The 22443-nt window shown below is 62.6% G+C and overlaps 2 protein-coding genes across 6 annotated transcripts; one reads left to right on the forward strand and one right to left on the reverse strand.

Annotated features, from left to right (window-relative positions):
- Window positions 1–602: 602 nt before the first annotated feature.
- Window positions 603–17575, reverse strand: ANKRD52 (ankyrin repeat domain 52). The gene is made up of 28 exons (XM_080635274.1): window positions 17462–17575; window positions 16197–16280; window positions 14639–14717; window positions 14094–14164; window positions 13163–13363; window positions 13003–13090; window positions 12382–12524; window positions 12071–12283; window positions 11913–11991; window positions 11476–11590; window positions 11289–11371; window positions 11097–11214; window positions 10590–10658; window positions 10278–10418; window positions 10083–10160; window positions 9751–9862; window positions 9301–9372; window positions 8828–9029; window positions 8577–8664; window positions 8361–8478; window positions 7544–7763; window positions 7191–7278; window positions 6820–6903; window positions 6536–6681; window positions 6344–6426; window positions 5924–6006; window positions 5630–5721; window positions 603–5006 (listed from the first exon to the last, which is right to left on the reverse strand). Exons 1-28 carry the CDS (start codon window positions 17486–17488, stop codon window positions 4762–4764), a joined length of 3222 nt encoding a protein of 1073 aa, XP_080491400.1. The 5' UTR covers window positions 17489–17575; the 3' UTR covers window positions 603–4761.
- Window positions 17576–18188: 613 nt separating this feature from the next.
- Window positions 18189–22403, forward strand: COQ10A (coenzyme Q10A). Of its 5 annotated transcripts, none has more exons than XM_080635261.1 (5): window positions 18189–18345; window positions 18918–19043; window positions 21046–21238; window positions 21315–21416; window positions 21496–22403. In XM_080635261.1, the coding sequence occupies exons 1-5, from the start codon at window positions 18263–18265 to the stop codon at window positions 21661–21663; spliced, it is 672 nt and encodes a 223-aa protein (XP_080491387.1). In that variant the 5' UTR covers window positions 18189–18262; the 3' UTR covers window positions 21664–22403. The 5 variants fall into 5 exon arrangements, with proteins under 5 accessions (XP_080491387.1, XP_080491388.1, XP_080491385.1 ...); XM_080635262.1 differs by having other exon boundaries at window positions 21315–21404; XM_080635259.1 differs by having other exon boundaries at window positions 21046–21416.
- Window positions 22404–22443: the final 40 nt, after the last annotated feature.

Below are 22443 nucleotides of genomic sequence, written 5' to 3' on the forward strand. Positions count from 1 at the left end.
GGCTGCCCAGGGAGGGGATTTGGGGGTCCCTGACCAAGGCAGGAGTTGAATGTACCCCGATACCCATTCCTCATTATCCAGAGCAATTACCGGTGCCAAAGGTGTGGTTCTGATGAGGATGTCAAGGTTTGGGATGTGGGATGGGCACGGAAGGACCAGGACCGGCTCCGAGCATCGCTCCCCTCATCACAGCCTCTGCTTGGGGCAGCTTCAAGGCACCAAGGTACCTCCAGGACAGGCGCTGGGCTGGGCTCAACGTGGGCTCCTCACCCACCCCAAGCCTTCTGTCAGCTTTGATCTCCTTCTGGTCACCCCAACCTTCACCCCCCAACGGGCCATGTCTCACAAAGCCGTAACTCAGGAAGGCGAGGATGCTGCCGGCATCAGGACGTGCTCCTGGTCCCATCCCAACCGATGACTCCATCCGCATCCCTCACGGATGCAGAGCCCGGAAGGCAGCAGCGGCTCCGCGGTACCCATGGGCTCCAAGTAGCAGCAACCCCTTGGAACCCAAGCGCAGAGCCCCACAGAAACACCCCTTCGGGCCCTCTTTCGGGGCCACATCCCAACCCCAGCGCTCACCTGGAGCTTTCCATGCGGTTCACTTTATTGGTTTCAAGTTGACGAACACTATCGATACGACTGGGTCGAGTAAGGCTTTGTTCCTCTCGCGTCCCCCTCCTCGGCCCCTGCTCGGGACCCGCACACGAAACCGCTTTGCACGCACACGACGACACGGCGGGGGGGGGGGAGCGTCGCTACCTGACGGGTGCTGAGGTCTGTCCTAGCGTCAAGACACACACGTTGATGTGCAGGGTATACAGAGGTGCAGCATTTACACACAGGGAAAGACACAGAGCTCGCTACAAGATGCCTTCAAAGTCCATCGGGGTGCGTCCCCCCCCTTCGCCACCCTCGGCCGCTCCGGCTCCATCCCCATCCGTGGATGTTTAACTAAAGACCAGTGATGCTGTTACCCTCCGCCTCCCCGTTCCAAAGCTGATGCTTCCGCCTGCTCCCGGCTCCGTTGGGGTTGGGGGGGGGGGGGATTCTCCTTGCAAACGCACCCAGCAGTGCTGAGCCCGGCAGGATTGGGCCAGGAGAAGAGGTTTGAGCTCCTCGTGTCCTTGGAGAGAAACAGAGAAACAAAAGGAGGGAAGAGAAAAGGGAGAGAAGGAAAAAAGCCCCAAATCCGCGTGGCCGGGAGTGGAAGGGGTTGGTTTTTCCTTTGGTTTCTTATTGAAGGCAAAAGGGAGCCTGCCCGCATCCCTCCCACCATTCCCATTGAGGTCCCCCCTTTGTGGTCCCTGCGGCCACAGGACCCTGGGATGGAGCAGGAGCAGCTCCCCCCCGCCCCCCCCAGGATTGGTTCTGGGGTGCGGGAGGGGGGGTTTTGTGTCGGGATCTCCCCATTCCTCACTCACCCCTCGCTCCGAGCGGTCGGAACAGGAACATCAACCTTGCTCTGTGTGGTTTTGGGGGGGGTTTGCTTTGCTTTTAGTGCTACTTTTACATCGACCTCATCCCATTCCCGGGATGGGGCTGCGGGAGATGCTCAGGGTCCCCCTGGCTCCATCCATCCCGGGCCAGGAGAAGGGAATGGCAGAGGGGGAACCATCCAGAGCTCCACGTTTCACCTCGCCTGCGGCTCGGGCTCAGCACCAACGAACCCCCCCCCCCCCCAGGTTGAGCAGTGGGGGGGGTGAGTTCCATTCAGTGCCCAACGGAGGCCGAGCCCCCCCTTTGGCCCCCCCCGGCCCTTACATTCAGTGTTTGTCAGCAGTTTCTATGGCTCAGCAGTGGCAGTGCAAATCCACCCTGGGTTCAAATGCAGTTGTGCTGTTAGGTTCGGACTCCTCGCGCGCAGAACACATCCTCCCTTGGCTCATTCGCTCCCTAAAAACCCAGCTTTTCCACATGGATTTTCCTCTCGGAACTTAAAACGTGACCAAAATCAACCCAAAGACAACTCTCGCCTCCCTTTCGCTCTTGGTTGCTCTCTTATCCCATGGGATGCTAAAGGGAATCCAGACTCATGCTTGAACAAAAGTGCTTATTACTTGAAGCAAGTGCTTTGGACCAAGGGGGCGGAGAGAAACTTCCTTGGTTTCCGAGGTTGGGGAGGGGGGAGCCGGGGATCCAAGAGCTTGGAATAACTTTGGGAATGGGGGGGGGGGGGGAAGCCAAAAAGTCACTGCTTGGTGGGAGCTACGGAGGCGCCGGCAGGACGCGAAGCGGGCATGGTCCAACTTTGGCATGAAAGGTCCTTGGGGAGGGGGAGTGGGGGCACCCCGGAAGTTTCCCTCCGCCCCTCTTCACAATGCACCAGGGAAACCATCACAAACCTCGTGGAGCAAAAAGAACGCGTTAGGACCAAACACTTGGGTTATTACTGGAATTGTCAAGCTGTGCTGCCAACGGGATACACGGCAGCGTTAAAGGAGAACAAGACTGGTACCCGCGCCCGTCCCTCGCATCCCTCCCCTCCTCATCCTCCCTTCCCGTGTGCTGCCGAGGCCACGGATGCGCTGCTGGAACCTCGGGTCCCTCCATCATCCTTCTTCTTTCGAAGACCCAAAGGGGAAGGGGAGCGAGGAGCAAAGAGGGGCTCGGGAAGCAGGGAGCAGCGTGGGGAAGCCCTTACAGAGATCACATTGATTGTCTCACGGGGAGGGAACGCGGCGCGGGAACAAGGCCAACGCGAGCAGAGCGGAACTCACCAAGCACACAACAACCACTGCTAAAGAACAAAGAGGGGGCAAGGGGGGGGGGAAGGAAAAGCAGCATTGAGCCACGCTCCAGCCCGGCTCCGGCCCAAGGGAAATGGGGCTGAGTCCCAGCCAGCGAGGCCAAAGCCCCAGCGAGCTGAGGCCAAGGGCTCGACGGGCACGGAGGGGAGAGCCGGAGCCATCGGAGCCGGGAGCAGCTCAGCCCCTCGTGTGCCTGCACAAGGACTTCAGCCCTCGGGGACGGCGGCTCAGGACTTTGGACCCATTTCCCTGCCCAGGGAGGGAGGGTTGGGGTCAGCAGCGAGAAGAAGAGAGAAAGCGATGCCGGAATTCCTCCTGGGAAAGGGCAAGAGCAGGAGGCGGGCTCCATCCGTGTAAACAAGTCTCTGGTTCCAGTTCTCCTCTGCCGAACACTGAGCAAGGATCTTCCCAAAGGATTCAGGGGATTCAAGTTTCTTCTGGATCCGAACTGAGGTAACGCGGTGCAGAAAGGGCAACGCTCGCGGTCAAGCTCCAGGGGCAAAGGGATCTCACCATAGGCATAAACCTCTCGAGTGCTTCGCTGAACAAAGTGCGGGTTGGGAATGGGATGGGAAGAGGGAGCTGAGATGGGACCCAGGAAGGGAATGTGCTCATCACCACCCAAAGGCCAAGCCTGCAACGTCCTATTTGGTTCGGAAGAGTTTGGCTTTGGTTCAAAGACAGCAACAGCGCGAAGGGGCCACGGCCGCACAACCTAACCCCAACAGAGCCACTTCCCTCGCCCCCAGCACCGAGGCACCAACAGCTCCTCGAGGCTGCTCCTCTTGCAAAGAGGAGGCTCAAGGGGGGATGCAGGGATGCTCTGCTCCCTGCTCCCAGCCTGCGGGCGCCCACGGCGCTGGCTCCGGGTTGGGAAGGGCCAAGCTGATTCCTGCCATCCCTGTGGCCCTGTCAGTTCTCCGCATCCCAGTCTTTGGCTTGGAAGAGCCTCGCTGCGAGAGGGTTGCTCTGTGCACGTGATAACGGTTACAGTAATCCTGACCGGGACAAGGGGAAAGAGGGAAAAGAGCCTAAACCGAAGGGAATTAACATCGACCAGTGCAACATCCGCCAACGCCTCGAAGCTGCATCGTGAACAGGATTCCTAAAGGTCCAAACCCCCCCCAAGAACACCACAACCGCGCCGCGATGCTGCAGTGGAGAAGTACACAGGGATTTCCTGCGGGTTGGACCAAGGGCTCTGAAGTGCATTTCTTGTCCTTCTGAAACGGGGCAGGCTTTCAGAGAGGGGTGCTTGTTTTCATGGATTTTGTTGGTTTTTTCCCCAAGGAAAATGCTCCTTTTCGCTATAAATAACTTCTTTTTTTTTTCTCTAACTAAAAAAAGCAACACGGAAACAGGGAATGGAACCTTGGCCAAGCCTCGATTCCTCGGATCTGACCCTCGGCCAGAGGAAACAAACCCCAACCAACAGAATCCCTAAAGTGCCTGGTAAAGGGGAGGGAGGCTCCAGCAGCGCATCCATAGCCTGGGCACGGGCTCGGGCAGCAGCACCCGCGTCGCTTACCCATGAGAGCTGCCTAAAGGGGAGCTCAGTGTCCCAGCTACAGTAGATCTGGATTCAAGTGTGTGTTGGAACGGGAGGATGAGCTTGGGAAGCGATTGCAAAGGGAGCAGCAGCTCCCCCCCCCCCCATTCCCTCCCCATCATCCCACCAAGAGTTCAGGCTTCCCCATCCCGATGGATGGAGCAAGGAAGGGAACAAAGCTTCCAAGGGGGGGGGGGGAGATGATGGGAGGGGGGGATAGAAACCATCAGAACCAAAAGGTTTGGGGGAGGCCAAACCCATCCGCACCCATCTCCCACCCTGAGTGCAGCAGGAGAAGGATGGGGCCGGGGATGGCACCGGCACATCCAGCGGGAAGAGGCAGTGCTGAACTCTTGGCTTGCCCACGGAGGCCCTGCCCAGTCTTGTTCTCCTTTAAAGTGCCCTATATTTATAGAACTCCTAAATAAATAGAATAAGAGATTAGGTCACCCATTGCTTAAGCTACTCCGAGTAACAGCCGTCCAAGCCGATGGCGCTGGGCCGGTCCTTGCCGTAGGGGCAGGAGCTGCCGTTGGGCAGAGCCCCGCAGGCGGCCGTTTTGGCTGCGATGCCGCAGTTCTTGAGGAGGTTGAAGCTGAAGGAGCCGATGGTGTCCTTAGGGGGGAAAGGCTTCATGGTGGACAGGATAAGTGCCAGGCAGTCGGCGACGTCCTTGTTGGGAGCGCACGCCAAGGCTGGGGTATGACCTAGGGCGAAGGCAAGGGGTGAAGGAGCGGTGCCTGCCCCCTGGGAGGCTGGGGTCGGGGCAGGTTTCCTGCCTGGCTCAAGGGGAGGCTGGGGATGAGCTTTGTCTTTCTCCTTATGCAGCAGGAATTGTGGGGCAGGATCAGCAGGACGCGACCGAAACCCCTCCGCAGCCCTGGCAGCACAAGGATATCCCATAACTCACGTTATCCTAGCACTTAACCTATAGATACGGAACTCACGGTCCTCTTCCAACACCCTGCAACCTACAGGCACTGCAGCAGAGCAAGAGCTCTGCTGGGAGACAAAGCTTCAGGCCCCAACAGCCACTTGTAGGGGAGTCATTGGCTCAGCCTGGGCTGGGCTTGTGCCTTGGCAGGAGCCAGAGAGCACCAGAAGGTGCAGCAGGGGAGGGAGGGAGGCATCTCCAGGCTGCGGGATCTGGGAATGCCCTCCCAGGGCGCCGATGTCCTCACCCAGGAGGCTCCTGCAGAGCCACAGGCTGAGAACCATGGGAAGGGCACGGAACTGCTGCTGATCCCAGCTGAGCGCTTCCCTCAGGAGCACCCAGGACCCATTGGGGACCCCCCACTGAACCCCCCCAGCACCCATGGGGCACACGCACCTTCTTCATCCACAGCCAGCACAGTGGCCCCTCTGCTGAGCAGGGCCTGCACCACGGCGGCCAACCCATTGCGCGCTGCGATGTGGAGCGGCCTGGGGGGAGCAGGACAGGCAGGAGCATTAACCCAAGCAGGGCCGCAACGTCCCAGCCCCATGCAACGCTGCAGGCGTGGGGCAGAGCGGCTGCAAAAGGACCTGGATGGGCCAGAAGCCCCCAGCACCCCTTTGGCTGCTGCCACCATCCCCATTGCCCCCCCAGCAAAGCCAGTTCCTCCCCAGCTGCCCCAATACTCACATCTGCAGAGCACTGTTACTTGCATTGATAAGGCCAAGGTCTTGGGTTTCCCCCAGGATCAACAAGGCACACTTTTCATGGCCCTGCAAAGGAGACCGGGCTGCTCATGGAGCACGAGCAGGAGCACTGGGGCTGACGTGGGGCTGCCCCACTGCAACGGGGATGCTCGGGATACAGGAACGGTCCCGAAACCCAACCTTCCCCACCAGCCACCCCTTTGGCAGGGCTTAAAAAGCCAAACGGAGCCTCCTCCATCCCCTGCACCGCACGGGCGTGCTCATCCCGAGCTCCTGCTCCCACCAGAGGATCCTCAGGATGCGCCACAGCCTGAGCAGCTCGGAGCTGATGGAGCAGCTCCTGCGCCTCTGCTCCGGCCGAGGCCCCTCTCAAGGGGAAGGTGCTGGTGCCCGCAGTCCCTACCTTGCTGCAGGCCAGGTGAAGAGCTGTGTTCTTGTTGACATCCAGCACAGTTATATTGGCTTTCGCCTGGTACAGCAGGAACTCTGCAACGAGGAGGGCGAAGCTGCTGTGGGGCAGGCGTGGGTCCGAGGCCCCAGAGCACGCAGGAGGCAGCGGGAGGCTGGGCCCCACGCCGGGGACCCCAGCACGTACCCACTGCTGCAGTGTGCCCGTTCGCAGAAGCCAGCATGAGCGGGGTCCTCCCCAGCTTGTCGGTCAGGTCCACCTCGGCCTGGTGGCGCAGGAGCAGCTGTAAACCATGGGTGTTGTCTGCAAAGGCAGCAGCGTGAAGGGGAGTCCTGGCGAGGCAAGAGAGGGGGTGAGGAGGAGGCTGCAGGGGCATGGGGCTCCCTTTGTGCCATGGGGAGGGATGAGGGAGACACAGCCATCACCCAAGGGGGGGGATGAGAGAGGGCTGGGGATAGGGCTGCGCTCACCTTCCTTTGGCATCTCTGCTATTAACAATCTTGGCACCCAATGCTTCCAGCAGCATTTCAGCAGTGCCATCCTGGTTGTTAATTCTGCGGTGGGGAGGAGAAGGGAAGTGAGACCAGGATTAAAGAGCATCGAGCCCATGGCAGCCGTTTAGGGCGAAAGAGCCCTTTACCCCTCTTGGTGCTCCTCAGGGAAGCACAGAGCCAAGGAACCCAAACCCCTGTGTGCTCAATGGGACCCCAGGTACGGCCCTGAGGAGCTGCTGCTGCCCTCGCCGAGCCCTGGGTGGGAAGGGCAGGGTTTGGAGCTCCCCCGCTCAGCTCATGGATGCCCTCTCCCACATCCCCCAGAGCAGGTCCCAGCTGCCACTTACACTGCACAGTGCAATGGAGTAAAGGGGTTTCCTTCTAGGTACGCGAATGGGTTGTGTTCAAGTAACAATTCAAGACAATCTTCGTGCCCTGCGGAGGGAAGAGGCGACAGAAGAACATCAGCAGCCGGCCCCTTCTCACTTGGAACAGCAAAGAGGGGTGGAAGGTGCAAAGAGCGCAAGCGCCCAGAGCGGGGCAGCCTCAGCAATTCCCTAATCCCTGTGGTCCTCCTTTCCTAAGGAGAGCAACCCCCCCCCAACCTCCCTCCCAGCCGAGCCCTTCCCAAGAGGCTGCGAGCTGCGGAGGCCGCGGGGCGCAGCGGGATCAGCACCCGGAGCCCAGCCCCGCTCCTCACCGCTGTACGAAGCCCAGTGCATGGGGGAGTAGCCGCTGTAGTCGACCACGGCGTCCAGGGGGTCGGTGGAGAGCGCTGCCTGCAGCAGCGTCCGCAGGATCTCCAAGTGGCCGCAGGCCGAAGCGAAGTGGATCGGGGTCCGGCCCTTGAAATCCCGGCACAGGACGAAGGCATCGTGGTCCAGCAGCGCGGCCAGGCAGTCCTCACAGCCCGTCACAGCCTGCACGCAGCGCACAGCACCACGGGGCGCAGCTCAGCCTCCAGCCGCCCAGCAGCCAGGAGGGATCCTGCCCCTCTGCTCTGCTCTGGGGGACCCCCCCCTTGCAGTGCTGGTGGCCTCAGGGTAAGGACAGGGAGCTGGAGGGCAGAGGCTGCTCAAGGGCTGGAGCAGCTCCCATAGGAGCCAGGCTGAGGACATTGGGGCTGGAGCAGAGAAGCTGCGTGGGGACCTCAGAGCAGCTTCCAGTGGCTGAAGGGGGCTACAAGGATGCTGGAGAGGGACCTGCATCAGGGACTGGAGCGATGGGACAAGGGGTGATGGGTTCAGACTGGAACAGGGGGAGTTCAGGTTGGAGATAAGGAAGCTCTTCCCTGTGAGGGTGCTGGGACACTGGGATGGGTTGAATGGAGAAGGTTTGGATGCTCCATCCCTGGCAGCGCTCAAGGCCAGGTTGGAGCAACCTGCTCCAGTGGAAGGTGTCACTGGAACTGGATGATCTCAAGGTCCTTTCCAACCCAAACCACTCCATGATTCTGTGGAACAAACCAAGCACCCTGCCCACAGCAGGAGGAGCAGGAGCTCCGGGGGAATGCTCACCCCTCGGTGCAGCGCGGTCCTTCCCCTCTTGTCCGCCGCATCGGCCGTGGATCCCTTCTCCAGCAGGAGATGGACGCAGTCAACGTGGCCGTTCATGATCGCCAGCATCAGCGGGGTTCTGCAGCGGGGAAAGGCAGAAGGAGGGGAAGGAGCTCGGGAATGAGCTGGGTTCAGGCCCAGGCACCCAGCGAGGGGCTCGACCCCATCCGAACTCACTGGCCGTGGATGTCCATGACGTCGGTGATGTCCGCCCGCTCCCCGCTGTCTATCAGGAGGTGCAGGGAATCCGTGTTCCCGTTGGCAGCTGGGAAAAGGAAAGGAGGAGCCACTCCTCTACGGATGGGTTCCTCCTCGCAGGGGCTGAGCACATCCCTGCGCACAGCCTGAAGCCACCGCCGGGGCCGCATCCTGCCGGGCCTGCAGCCCTGGCCACCCCGAGCATGCCCAGCCCCGTGTCCCCCCCTCACCTGCAGCATGGAGAGGGGTCCACTTCCTCTTCCTCTCCTTGACCAGGGCGGAGGCGCCGTGGCTGGTGAGCACCTCCACGCAGTCGGTGGAGCCGCGCTCCGTGGCCAGGTACAGCGCCGTCCGCCCCTTGTGGTCCCGCACGTCCAGGTTCACCAGGGTTTCAGCAAGGGTCTTCAGGGCTTCACAGTGACCATTGTAGGCCTGAGGACAAAGCACACCATGGAAGAGCTGTGCCTGGAAGAGCTGCACCCGCAAGCGGCCCCTTTGGGGCCCTCCAGCACCTCATGGACCACTACAAAGCCCCATCAGGTACAGGAGGTGGCTGCCAAGGGGTTTGATATCCCCAAGGCAAGGGACTTGCAGCATCTGCCCTGGTGCTGCAGGGACCAGCCTGGAGCCACCAGGACACAGCAGGAGCCCCACACGGAGCCAAGTGCCCTCCGCAGCCCCGGGGCTGGGCAGCCCTACTTACAGCTAAGTGCAAAGGGCTGACTGGAATGGTGCTTTCCACGTCCTCCAGGCAGTTGAAAGACATCTCCAGGAGCTGCAAGAGCACAACACAAGCCCACAGGTGACCCACGGAGGCTGGGGCAGAGGCTCTGCCCCCCCTGCGCTGCACAGGGCTTAGGGAACCTGCTCCTCTGCTCCGCAGGGTTTCCCCATGGGCCCTGCCTTGAGCTGCCCTTGGGCCCACAGCCGGTCCCAAGGTGCTTCCTGTCCTGCAGGAGCTCTTCCTTGGCTCTCAACCTTCCCAACCCTGCTCTCCCCACAGGGGCTTCCACACAAAGCCCTTTTCCCTCAGGCCCAGGCCTTTCCTCCATGGCATTCCCAGCACAACAGCTCCCAGTGCGTTAGCCTGGCCCTGGCCTTCAGCCCCTTGGGATGCCCTCCTGCAGCACAGGGGGCCCTGCAGCTCACTCACCAGCTCGAGGTTCTGCCTGTTGCCGTAGGCTGCTGCGTAGTGGACAGCGGTGTATCCCTGTTTATCCCGCAGGGATGGGTCAGCACCATTATCCAGCAGAAATTCCAAACAGCTGCAGCCAGCAAGAGCAAGGAGAAAGGCTGAGCTCTGCAGGGTTGAGCTCAGAGGAGATGCTGTGGTCACCCCCCCCCCCGAGGCATGGAAGTGAGGACCAGGATGCAGCGATCCCAGCAGACAAAGTCTGCTCCAGGACCCCAGGGCTCAGCAGATGGGAGGTGCTCCCGGAGTCCCCATGCAGGGAAGGGGGGGAACAACCACCCAGTGCCACTCACAAGAACGCTTCCTTCATCCTGGACTCCTTCAGTGGCTCCTCCTCAGTGTCATGGCTGGGTCCTGAATGAGTCTCTGCTCTGGAAGGGCAGGCACTGGGCTCTGTTCGCTGCCACCACCCAGCCCCAGCAGCAGAGAGGTGGCCAGGGCACAGCAGAGCCCGTGGAGGGGCCGGAGCAGCACGAGGGGCCCCTCACCTCCTGTACGTGTCCGAAGCAGCAGCATAGTGTAAGGGGGTGCAGCCTTTGCAGTCAGCCTCGTTGACGCTGGCTCCCGCTGTCACCAGGGTCACCGTACACTGGTAGCTGCCGTTGGCGGCTGCGTAGTGCAGTGGAGTCCTGGCAAAGAGCAAGGAGAAGGGGCTCAGGACCAAGCCTGGCAGCACAGGCAGGAGCTGGCTCCAGAGCTGGACCCTTTGGGGTGGGACAGGGGGAAGGAAGCAGCTTCAATGGGGCTGCAGTGTGGCAGCCCAAGGCCTCTGGCTGGTTTGGGGCCTCCAGCACGCTCACCTCCCAAACTTATCCCTCCTCCTCAAGTCAGCACCGCTGCTCAACAGCAAGTTAAGACATTCAACGTTCCTGCAGGAGAAAGGGGGGGGTTACACAGCACGGGGACACCAACTCCTTGTCACAGCCGTGCCGAAGCGCAGCTCAGTGCCACCTTTGCACTGGATGCTGCACACACAAAGCTCTTCCCCAGGTCCTCGAGAGGATTCTCCCCCTCTGCAGCATCACTGCAGCCACATTCCCCCTCTCCACAGCCCCAACACGAGGCGCTTCCACCCCTGTGCCATCAGCTCCGGAGCCCTTTAGGAGCCGAGGGAGCGTTTCCACCCCTTTAAAGATGGGTAAAGAGCCAGAGAGGGGGTGATGGGATGAGTCAAAGAGCCGCAGAACATGGCCCAAAGGCTCCCCTTCCACCCTGCTCTAACCCAGGGCTCTGACCCCAGCAGCTCTGCACTGGGCAGGAAGCAGGGCCCTGCTTTGGGCCCGAGGTGGGGGGGCTGCAGAGCTCACCCCCCCGAAGCAGCAGCGTGGAGGCAGGTCCTGCCGAGGTTGTCAGGCGTGTTGATATCGAAGCCTGCAGACAGCACGTGCTCATTGCTCAGCGAGGACACGATGCTGTACAACTGACCTGTGGGGCAGCAAGGAGGGTCAAGGGGGGGCCCCATCCTGTGCCCCCCGTGGCAGGAGGAGCCATTCACTGACCTGAGGAAAGCAGCTTGCGACAACAGTCGGAGAATCCAAAGAGAACAGCTAAGTGCAGAGGGAACATGTCGTGGATCCCCCGCCTGCAGGGGGGAGGAGGAGCAGGGATGTCAGGATGGGTCATCCCATCCTTGCCGCATCCTCCAGCACAGGGCAAGGCCAAAGGAGGAGGAATTCCCATCCTTACCTTGCAGTGTCAGCACCATTCGTCATCAAAGTACTTATTAGCAGCTCGTGGCCGTATCTAGCAGCAACGTGGAGGGGGGTATTGCCGTATTTGTCAGCGCAGTCGATCTCACTGCCTGCAAAGGAGATGCCAAGTGGGGCTCTGCTGCATCCCCACACGGGTGCTCACTCGAACCCATTCTCCCCCTTGCTCCAGGAGGGGATGCTCGAGGCCTGGAGGTGCCCAGCTGAAGGGGGGGTGCCAAGCCTGCAGCACTGTTGCCTTCCAGGCTGTGACCCGGCTGGAATGTCAGCGCCATGGGTCTGCACTTGGCTGCCCTTGAGGGCACACAGAGAGCACAGGGCCACCAGCCCCGCGGGCACGGGGTGGTAACTGGAGAGGCCTCGAGCTCTGCGAGCAGGAGGAGAGGCTGAGGGCAGGACGGAGCCAGCACTCACCATTCTGGATGAGGATCTGCGAGCGCGTGAACCGGCCGTGGATGGCAGCCATGTGCAAAGGGCTCTTCCCTTCCTTACTCTATGGGCAGCAGAAGCCATGTCAAGGGCTTCCCCCTGCGCTCCCCTCATCCCCAACCCCTGCTCCTCCCACCCCGCACCTGAAAGTTGACGTCGGCCCCGTTGTTCACCAGGAGCTCGAGGCACAGGGCCCCGTTGGTGGAGACGGCAGCAAAGTGCAGGGGGGTGAAGCCCTTCTCATTGGGCTGATTGACGTTGGCGCCGTAGTTGACCAGCTCGTTGGCCACGGCGTCCTGGCCCATGTAACAGGCGATGTGAAGTGCAGTGTTACCGAAGGTATTTGGTTCATCGATCTAGGGCAGCACCAAGAAACAACCCCCAAAGGATGCGGCGCTTGAGGGGAGGGCAAGAAGCACCCAGCGCCTTCAACGCCTGCACCCCGAGGTCCTACCTCGACTCCCAGGCGCAGGAGGTGACGCACGACTTCGACCTGGCCGCTGGCGGCCGCCGTGTGCAGCAGGGTGTAGCCCTTCTTGTCCTTGCACATCACATCAGCTCCCCGCGCCACCAGCAGCTTCAGCACTTCCAAATGCCCTGCGGAAGGGAGCAGTGAGAGGCAGCGAGAGCAAAGCAGCCTCTGGGGAGCCCCAACACCCCAAAAGGGGGAGCCAGGAGCATGGGATGGGTTGGAAGGGACGTTAACATCATCCACGTCCATGATGATGGGTGAGGATGCCTCACACTGGACCCTGTCACCCAGGGCTCCGTCCAACCTGGCCAGGGATGGAGCATCCAAACCTTCTCCATTCAACCCATCCCAGCGCCCCAGCACCCTCACAGGGAAGAGCTTCCTTATCTCCAACCTGAACTGCCCCTGTTCCAGTCTGAACCCATCACCCCTTGTCCCATCGCTCCGGTCCCTGCTGCAGGTCCCTCTCCAGCATCCTTGTAGCCCCCTTCAGGCACTGGAAGCTGCTCTGCTCCAGCCCCAACGTTCTCCGCCTGGCTCCATCCGGGACCGCACAAGAACACGGGAGAAGCACCCGAGGCGATTCCCATGGGGAAAACCTACCCAGGAAAGCTGCCCAGTGGATGGGCTGCCGGTCCTTCTTGTCACAAGTGCTCAGGCTGGCCCCTTTGTTCAACAGCAGGTTCACCATCTGCGGGGGCAGAGGCGGTGAGAGGGGCCCGGGCAGCGGGGCCCTGCCCACCGCGGCGCTGCCGGGGCCCACCTCGAGGTGCCCGCTGTGCACGGCGTGGTGCAGCGCCGTGCGGCCCGTGCGGTCGGCCACGTTGACGGTGCTCAGCAGCGGGACGATGGCCTCCACGCACTTGGTGGCCCGGTTGGCGGCGGCCACGTGCAGCGGGGTCTGCCAGTGCTTGTCGCGGGCGTTGACGTCCGCAGAGTGCTTCAGGAGGAGGTGAAGGGCCTTCTGGCAAGGGGCAAGGGGAGAGGGGCTTCAACCCCAGCGCCTGGAGCTCTCCGGCGGAGGGTGGGTGCTGCAGCAGCATCTCCCACGTGCTTCCACCCCACACCCTGGTGCTGCTGCTCCCCAAGGAAAGGACCCGTTTGCTTTCATGGCTTCAGGCCCTGTTTCCGTGTTTTCCCAGGGAAAGGGGAAAGGCAGCGGGAAAAAGGCTCTGGGAATGAGGAGGGAGATGGGATCTTCCCTACATGAATCCTCCAGCCTCAGCCTGGGCTGCTCCAGGCTGGAGCTTGGTGTGTGCCACCTGCACGAGGCACATTCAGCCCAGCCCCAACACAGCTCTTCCCTCCCAGGGCTGGGTGAATGGATGGGCACCACCTAAACCCAGCATTCCCAAGAGCAGGATCCGGGCAGGAATCGCTCTGGAGCTGCTGGAACAGCCTCAGCTCCTTGAGCTGCTGTGTTCAGTGAGCCCAGAAGTGGCCGCACAAAGCAAACACCTTCAGCAGAGGTTCACACTCGTGCTCCATCCCATGCCTGCTGCCCATTGAGCTCCTGCAGCCAGGTACGCGGGATGCAGGCGAGCCCAAGGAAAGCTTTCCAATGGGATGTGCTGGAATCAGCTCCCGAAAGGAAGGGGGAGAAGAGCCCCATCAAAACCCGGGTTAGCCCCTGGGGAAGGAGGGACAGCACCTCCCCATGCAAGGAGCAGAGGCCAGGCTGGGAAGGATCCTACCTCGTGGCGAGACGCGGCCGCGCGGTGCAAGGGCGTGAGCCAAACCGTGTCCTTGGCGTTGACGTTAGCACCTAAGGGAGGAGCAAAGGGGGGGTCAGGGCACAGAGAGGAGCCCGACGGCCCCAGAGCCCGGTTCTGCAGCAAGAGGGGGCCTTGAGGAGAGCCAGGCCCTGGGAGGGGCCATTGGGAGCTGGTGCCGGGGCCACGGTTTGGGTGCCCAGAGCCAGCGGCAGCTCTGCTCCGTGCTTTAGGACAAGGCCTCCTGAGGCACAGAGCCGGGGATCCTGGTGGGATCCGAGGGCTCTGCAGCATCAGACAGGGGAGAGGCCAGATCTAATGCTCAGCACCAGGTAGGGAAGGTGGCAAAGCACTTGTGTCCCCCCCCCAGAGCCTCTGGGTCCCTTTGCTGCTGAGAACTCCCCCCAGAGGCACGAGCAGCCCAGCCCAGGGCACCCAAGGGTGCTGTGCACCCCCAAGGGCAGAGCAGAGCACAACGGCACCTTCGAGGCAGTGCCAGCACCCGGCCAAGCACCCTTGGCCTCTACCTGACAGGATGAGGAGCTCGAGGATTGCAACATCTCCAAGGTAGGCAGCAGCATGCAGCGGCGTTCGGCGCTCTTGGTCCTGGGCAGGGATGGAAGGAACGGGAGGTGGGGATGAGCTCGCGGGGCAGGGAGCTCCCGGCCCCACTCCAGCCCATCCAGCACCTCCTGTGTGCAGCATCCTGGGATGGGGATGGGGAGAAGCTGCTTTAAAGCCACCACCTCCTGCATGGGGAGGGCAGAGCTGAGGGGACCGAGGTGCAACCACGGCTCCTCACCCCATCCCACAGCGACCCGTAAGGGCTGCAGGGCTCCGGGTGACCCGAGGTGGGATCTGATCTTACACCGGGTACCTCCTGTTCTGGGTGCTCAACCCCTGCCTGAGGCTTTCCTCAAAGAACACCCCATGGATCAACGGCAGGAAGCGAACAAGAGGAGCACAATGCATTCCAAGCCCCCGGTTTGGGGAAGGAAAACCCAAGGAATTGCTTTGGATTAGGTTGAAATCCAGCAAATGGGGGAGTTCATTAGGGTTTGGTAAATGGGGGAGTTCATTAGGGTTTGGTAAATGGGGGAGTTCATTAGGGTTTGGTAAATGGGGGAGTTCATTAGGGTCTGGTAAATGGGGGAGTTCATTAGGGTTTGGTAAATGGGGGAGTTCATTAGGGTCTGGTAAATGGGGGAGTTCATTAGGGTCTGGTAAATGGGGGAGTTCATTAGGGTTTGGTAAATGGGGGAGTTCATTAGGGTCTGGTAAATGGGGGAGTTCATTAGGGTTTGGTAAATGGGGGAGTTCATTAGGGTCTGGTAAATGGGGGAGTTCATTAGGGTTTGGTAAATGGGGGAGTTCATTAGGGTCTGGTAAATGGGGGAGTTCATTAGGGTCTGGTAAATGGGGGAGTTCATTAGGGTTTGGTAAATGGGGGAGTTCATTAGGGTTTGGTAAATGGGGGAGTTCATTAGGGTCTGGTAAATGGGGGAGTTCATTAGGGTCTGGTAAATGGGGGAGTTCATTAGGGTCTGGTAAATGGGGGAGTTCATTAGGGTTTGGTAAATGGGGGAGTTCATTAGGGTCTGGTAAATGGGGGAGTTCATTAGGGTCTGGTAAATGGGGGAGTTCATTAGGGTTTGGTAAATGGGGGAGTTCATTAGGGTCTGGTAAATGGGGGAGTTCATTAGGGTTTGGTAAATGGGGGAGTTCATTAGGGTCTGGTAAATGGGGGAGTTCATTAGGGTTTGGTAAATGGGGGAGTTCATTAGGGTCTGGTAAATGGGGGAGTTCATTAGGGTCTGGTAAATGGGGGAGTTCATTAGGGTTTGGTAAATGGGGGAGTTCATTAGGGTTTGGTAAATGGGGGAGTTCTTTAGGGCCTGGTACCAACTCGTGTGGCACAAACAGGCAGGATGGGGAAGCAGCACCCAGCTGGCACCGAGAGCATCCCTAACGCTTGCACACAGAAAGGAAACGGAATGGGACCAGCTCGGGGCCGCTGTGCGCAGCCCCGGTGTCCCCAGCATGGGAAGGACACGGAGCACGGCCAGAGGGGAGGGCAGCACTCACCAGGACATTGATGTTCTCCTTCTGGTTCAGCAAGGACCTCACCTCCTCTACATCGCGGTTGAAGATGGCTTGGACCAGAGGAGGCTGCGAAGGAGAAGAGAAGCAAGCGTGAAGGTGGCTCCAGGGGGGCAGCTTCCTCCTGAGCTCCCATCTCCATCTCCCCTCGGGCAGGTTAAAGCCATTCCCCCTGTCCTGCATCCCTTGTCCCAAGCCCCTCTCCAGGTGTCCTGGAGCCCCTTCAGACACCGGAGCTGCTCTGAGCTCTCCCTTAGAGCCAGTTCCATGCCCGGGCTCTTTGGGTGCTGTGCCCACGGCAGCCCCAGCACAGTCCCCAGTGGTGCCAAGGGCTTATCCTGAGCTCCCGGAGGAACCCCCCCTGCTCCCTGCATCCCAGCAGCTCCACACCGGGAACATCTCCTGGGGCAGAGGCAACGCGTGAGTCACTGCCCTGGAATGCAGCGGCCTCAGCACCGCTGCTGGATGTTAAACCCCGGGAAAGGGGCTTTCGAAGCCAGCAGGGAAGGAATCCCAAGGGATAATTGTGCCCTCACTGGGGCTCAGCCCCCCCATTCACATGGAGAGCGCAGGGACTCGGTTACCGTAAAGGAAACCAGGCTGGGAATCCCATTGAAACCCGGGATCGAGCCCCATTCCCGCAGGCTCCCTTGTGCTCGGTTCCACGGGGCCAGCAGCCCCCGGCTGCCAAATCCAAGGTGGTTTCTATGGAACACGGAGCCACGAGCGGGGGCATCCGGACTTGCTCCCGGCGCAGGGCACGGGATGGGGATGCTCGGGAACGGGGGCTCCCAAGCGAGGCCCCGCAATGGGATGGACGGGAACCGGCAGCACCGGCCTGGGCGCACCCCGGACCCCACAGCCCGATGGGGCCCCCCCTGCACCCCGAAACCATCCCCAAAGCCCAGCGGGGTCCGCCTGCACCCGGGGGCCGGTGCCTCAGCCCGGGGGCCATGTCTGAGGGTCCCGTCCCGGCTCCCATCCGTGCTCCATGGACCGGGGGATGCCCCCGCCTCGGGCCCCGCACCGGAGCGCGGGTCCCGGCCCCACCGAGCCGCGGGGCCGGCGCGGGAGGCCTCAGCGGTGGGAGCGGACGGGGCGGCCCCGGCCGGGAGCCGCGGCCTGGGGCGGCGGCTGAGGCCGGGCCCGTTGGCGGCGGCGGCGCGCACTAGGCCGCGCATCCCCGGGCTGGCGTAGCGGCGCGGCCGGGCTGGGCGCGGGGCCCGCGGGGCGGGCGCGGGCGGCGGTACCTGGTCCGTGATGCTGAGAATCCCCATCTCGGGGCCGCCCTCAGCGCGCAGCTCCCGGCATCGGGCTCCGGCCGCGGCGGCTCCGCTCGGGCGGCTCTGGCGGGGCGGGGAGCGCCTGGGCCCGCCCACAGCTCGGGGAGCGGCCGCCGCCGGGCCGCAGCGCCGCCGCCGGCCGATAGCGCCCGGTGCGAACCGGGCCCCGGGCCCCAGCCCCGGCCACCCCCGGGGTCCTCCCGCTCCCCGAGCGCTGCTGCGAGCCCCGGTCACTGCCCAGCCCGGGCGGGGGAAGCCCGGCGGGAGCCGTGCCCCTGTGCGGGGTCCATCCCCATGGCTGGGGCCGGCCGTCGATGGCAGCCACGTGTGTGGGTGTCACGGGGCACCGGGCAGGGGCTTGGGGCCGTCCCGCACGGCGCGGGGTGAAGGCGACGGCGCGGCCCCGGGGCTCCCATCCGGTCAGCGGCACCGGGCACGGGGCTGGACCCACCCCACGCCCTGCGGCGAACCGGGGGTGAACGCGGCGCTTCCACGGGGACCAGGGCCCCACAGCCCCGGGCACATGGTGGGGGGTTCCCACAGGGGCTCCACTCAGAGCTGCCCGGGGCCCGGTTGCTCCCGGTTCTGACCCCACCGGAACTACACCTCCCATCACCCCCCGCGCCGCAGCGGACTACAACTCCCATCGTGCCCCGCGCGGGAGGCGTGACTCGTACCCCGCCCCGGCGCTCTTAACGCGGTGACGTCACGGTGACGCTCCGGGAAGGGGTGAGAGGTCACCCGGTGCGAGGGCTCCGAGCCCCGGTGATGGCGGCGCGGCGGCTCCGCGGGGCCGTGCAGGGCCTCGGGGCGCGGCAGCGGCTGCGGGCGGCGGCGGGGCCGGCCCTCGGGTGAGTGGGAACGCGGGGCTCGACCTGAGGAGGGGGGAACCCGGTTCCAGCGCCTTGCAGCGGCGCCGGTGCCGCCGGGAGCGCTGTGTCCGGACACCCCGGCTATGGCCGGAGCCGCACCGGGAGCCGGGGTGGGGGTTGCGCTGAGCGCTGTGTCCGGACGCACCGGGGCCGCACCGGGAGCCGGGGGGGCGCTGGCGGTGCCGGGGGCCCCATCCGGGGCTATTCTGGGCGCTGCGGGGCTGCCAGGCTTGGCACGGGCCCGGCCGGCGCTGGGGGGGAGCGGAGCCGTGGCTATAAATACCCCGCGGTGCCCGGCCCCGGGGGGGGCAGCGTTCACCAGGGCCCCCCCTCCGGTCCCGGGGAGGCGGCACCAGCGGGTCCCGGTGCTCGGGTGCTGCTGTTGGGTCCCGGGTTATGCCCGTGGAGGTGCCCCCCCGTCCCCTTCCCACCGGGACCCCGGCGGGGACCGGATTGGGTGTCCCGGGGTCGGGTTTCCTCCTCTTGCGCAAGAGCAGCGCCGGGAAGGGGCCGGGATGGGGCTCCCGGTGACGGCCCCGTTTCCCCCCCAGCCCCGCGGCGCTGAGCGGCCTCCGGGTGGTGACGGGCGCCGAATGGGACCCGCGGCTCCAGCCCGTGCGGGGCTTCCTCAACCTCAGCACTAAGAGGAAGGAATACTCGGAGCGGCGAATCATGGGGTACGGGGCAGCTCCGGGAGGGGCGAGGGGCACCGCGGGGCTTCGACACCCGGGGTCACCCCCCCTTTGTGATGGGGGATGAACACCCCTGGGCTTAACACCCACCCGTTAGCGCTGGGCGATGGCCACCCCTTGGCCTCAACACCTTGCGTTGCCCCCGCTTTGCGTTGGGTGATGACCGTCCCTTGGCCTCAGTGACCACCATGGGTCAACACCCGTCCCTTGGGCTCAACACCCTCTGTCACCCGCTTTGTTTTGGGTGACAAACACCCTTTGGCTCCAATAACCATCACGGTTCAAGAGCCATCCCTTGGCTTTAACACCTCGCATTGCCCCCACTTTGTGTTGGGTGACGACCACCTCTTGGTCTCAGCACTCATCCCTTGGCCTCAACGCCCTGTGTCAGCCCCCACTTTTGTGGTGGGTGACGACCACCCCTTGGCCTCAACAACCACCTCTTGGTCTCAACACCCATCCCTTGGCCTCAGCACCGTGTCACCCCCTTTGTGTTGGGTGATGACCACCCCTCGGCTTCAACACCCATCTCTTGGCCGCAACACCCTGTGTTACCCCCTCACTGTGATGGGTGATGACCACCGCTTGGCCTCAATGACCACCGCTTGGCCTCAATGACCACCCCTTGGCCTCAATGACCACCATGGTTCAACACCCATCCCTTTGTGTTGGGTGGCAATCACACCTCAGCTTCAACTCCCACCCCTTTGTGTTGGGTGACAACCACCCTTTGTCCTCAGTGACCACCATGGTTCAACACTTACCCCTTTGTGATGGCTGATGACCACCCCTTGGCTTCAACACCCTGTGTCACCCCCTTTGTGTTGGGTGACAACTACCCCTTGTCTTCAATGACCACCTCTTGGCCTCAGTGACCCCCATGGTTGAACACCCATCCCCTTGTGTTGGGTGACAACCACCCCTTGGCCTCAACACCCACCCCTTGGCTGCAACACCCTGTGTCACCCTCTTTGTGTTGGGTGATGCCCACCCCTTGTCTTCAATGACCACCCCTTGGCCTCAATGACCCCCATGGTTCAACACCCATCCCCTTGTGTTGGGTGACAACCACCCCTTGTCTTCAATGACCACCCCTTGGCCTCAATGACCCCCACGGTTCACCACCCATCCCTTTGTGTTGGGTGATGCCCACCCCTTGTCTTCAGTGACCACCCCTTGGCCTCAATGACCCCCATGGTTCACCACCCATCCCCTTGTGTTAGGTGATGCCCACCCCTTGTCTTCAATGACCACCCCTTGGCCTCAATGACCCCCACGGTTCACCACCCATCCCCTTGTGTTGGGTGACAACCACCCCTTGTCTTCAATGACCACCCCTTGGCCTCAATGACCCCCATGGTTCACCACCCATCCCCTTGTGTTGGGTGATGCCCACCCCTTGTCTTCAATGACCACCCCTTGGCCTCAATGACCCCCACGGTTCACCACCCATCCCTTTGTGTTGGGTGATGCCCACCCCTTGTCTTCAGTGACCACCCCTTGGCCTCAATGACCCCCACGGTTCACCACCCATCCCCTTGTGTTGGGTGATGCCCACCCCTTGTCTTCAATGACCACCCCTTGGCCTCAATGACCCCCATGGTTCACCACCCATCCCCTTGTGTTGGGTGATGCCCACCCCTTGTCTTCAATGACCACCCCTTGGCCTCAATGACCCCCACGGTTCACCACCCATCCCTTTGTGTTGGGTGATGCCCACCCCTTGTCTTCAATGACCACCCCTTGGCCTCAATGACCCCCACGGTTCACCACCCATCCCCTTGTGTTGGGTGATGCCCACCCCTTGTCTTCAATGACCACCCCTTGGCCTCAATGACCCCCATGGTTCACCACCCATCCCCTTGTGTTGGGTGATGCCCACCCCTTGTCTTCAATGACCATCCCTTGGCCTCAATGACCCCCACGGTTCACCACCCATCCCCTTGTGTTAGGTGATGCCCACCCCTTGCCCTCCCTGCCCCCCCAGGTACTCCATGCAGGAGATGTACACCGTGGTGGCCAACGTGGAGGACTACAAGCACTTTGTGCCCTGGTGCAAGCGCTCGGTGGTGCTGGCGCGGCGCGCGGGGCACCTCAAGGCGCAGCTGGAGGTCGGCTTCCCCCCGGTGCTCGAGCGCTACACGTCCAGCGTCACCCTGGTGCGCCCGCACCTCGTCAAGGTGAGCCCCCGCTGCCACGGGGGGGTCCCCCCTATTGACCCCCCCCGCTTTGAGCCGCTCTTTCCCCCCCCCCCAGGCTGTTTGCACCGATGGGAAGCTCTTCAACCACTTGGAGACCAACTGGCGCTTCAGCCCCGGCATCCCCGGTTACCCGCGCACCAGCACCGTGGACTTCTCGGTGAGGATGATGGGGGGGGGGGGGGTGATGGTGCCTCCCCCCCCTCACTCAACCCCATCCTCTTTGCCCCCCGCCCCAGATCTCCTTCGAGTTCCGCTCCCTCCTGCACTCCCAATTGGCCACCGTGTTCTTCGACGAGGTGGTCAAGCAGATGGTGGCTGCCTTCGAGCGCCGGGCGGCCGCCAGCTTCGGGCCCGAGACGCGCATCCCGCGGGAGCTCATGTTCCATGAGGTCCATCAGACGTGAGGGCGGCTCCGGGCGCACGGACTGGGCCAGGACCCCCCCCTACCCCCCCTCCCCAGCTATTTATATGGGCACTGCTGCATCACCCCCATCCCGATGGGGCCGGGGGGGGGTTTGGGGATGCTGAGAGCCCCCGGCCCCGCGGCAGGAGCCGGCGCTGGACTCGTTGCAGCTGGTTTGGTTTTAAGTGGTTTTAGTCCCGTTTTGGGCTTGATCTCCTTGGTTTTGACCCCCTTTTTGGTTCATTTGATCTCCTTGGGGGGGGGGTCGCTATGGAAGGTGTTTGGGGGGGGTCGCTATGGAAGGTGTTTGGGGGGGGGGACGGGGATAGGACCCTTCCTTCCTCTTTGGGAGCCACAGGGCAGGAGCCGGGCGCAGGAGGGACCCGGCCCCACATCGCGCAGTTTGCACAAGGCACACGCACAGGATGGGGGGGGGAGGGCTCACGCTGCCCCCCCCCCCACTCCCCCCCCCACCCCCATCACCTTTCCCTCCCCTTCAGCACCCCCATAGGGGTGGGTTTGGGGGGGGGCCCCCCCCAGGCCAATAAAGACTTATCCCAAGGGTGAGAGCAGCCTCGTGGTCCTCATTGGGGAGATGGGGGGGGGAAACAACCCCCCCAAACCAGGCTCCTACAGCACCCAGTGCTCGCTATGGGGGGGGGGGGGCACCACCTCCTGCCCCCCCCATCCCCCCCCCCCCAAATCCCGCCGGGATTTGTTAATAAAAACATTTATTTTGCATTTTCTCGTTGTTTTTTGTACAGAAGTGGCCGGGGGGGGG

Source organism: Psittacula echo, assembly GCF_963264785.1.
Source record: "Psittacula echo genome assembly, chromosome: 27".
In the NCBI taxonomy this organism is placed as follows: domain Eukaryota; kingdom Metazoa; phylum Chordata; class Aves; order Psittaciformes; family Psittacidae; genus Psittacula; species Psittacula echo.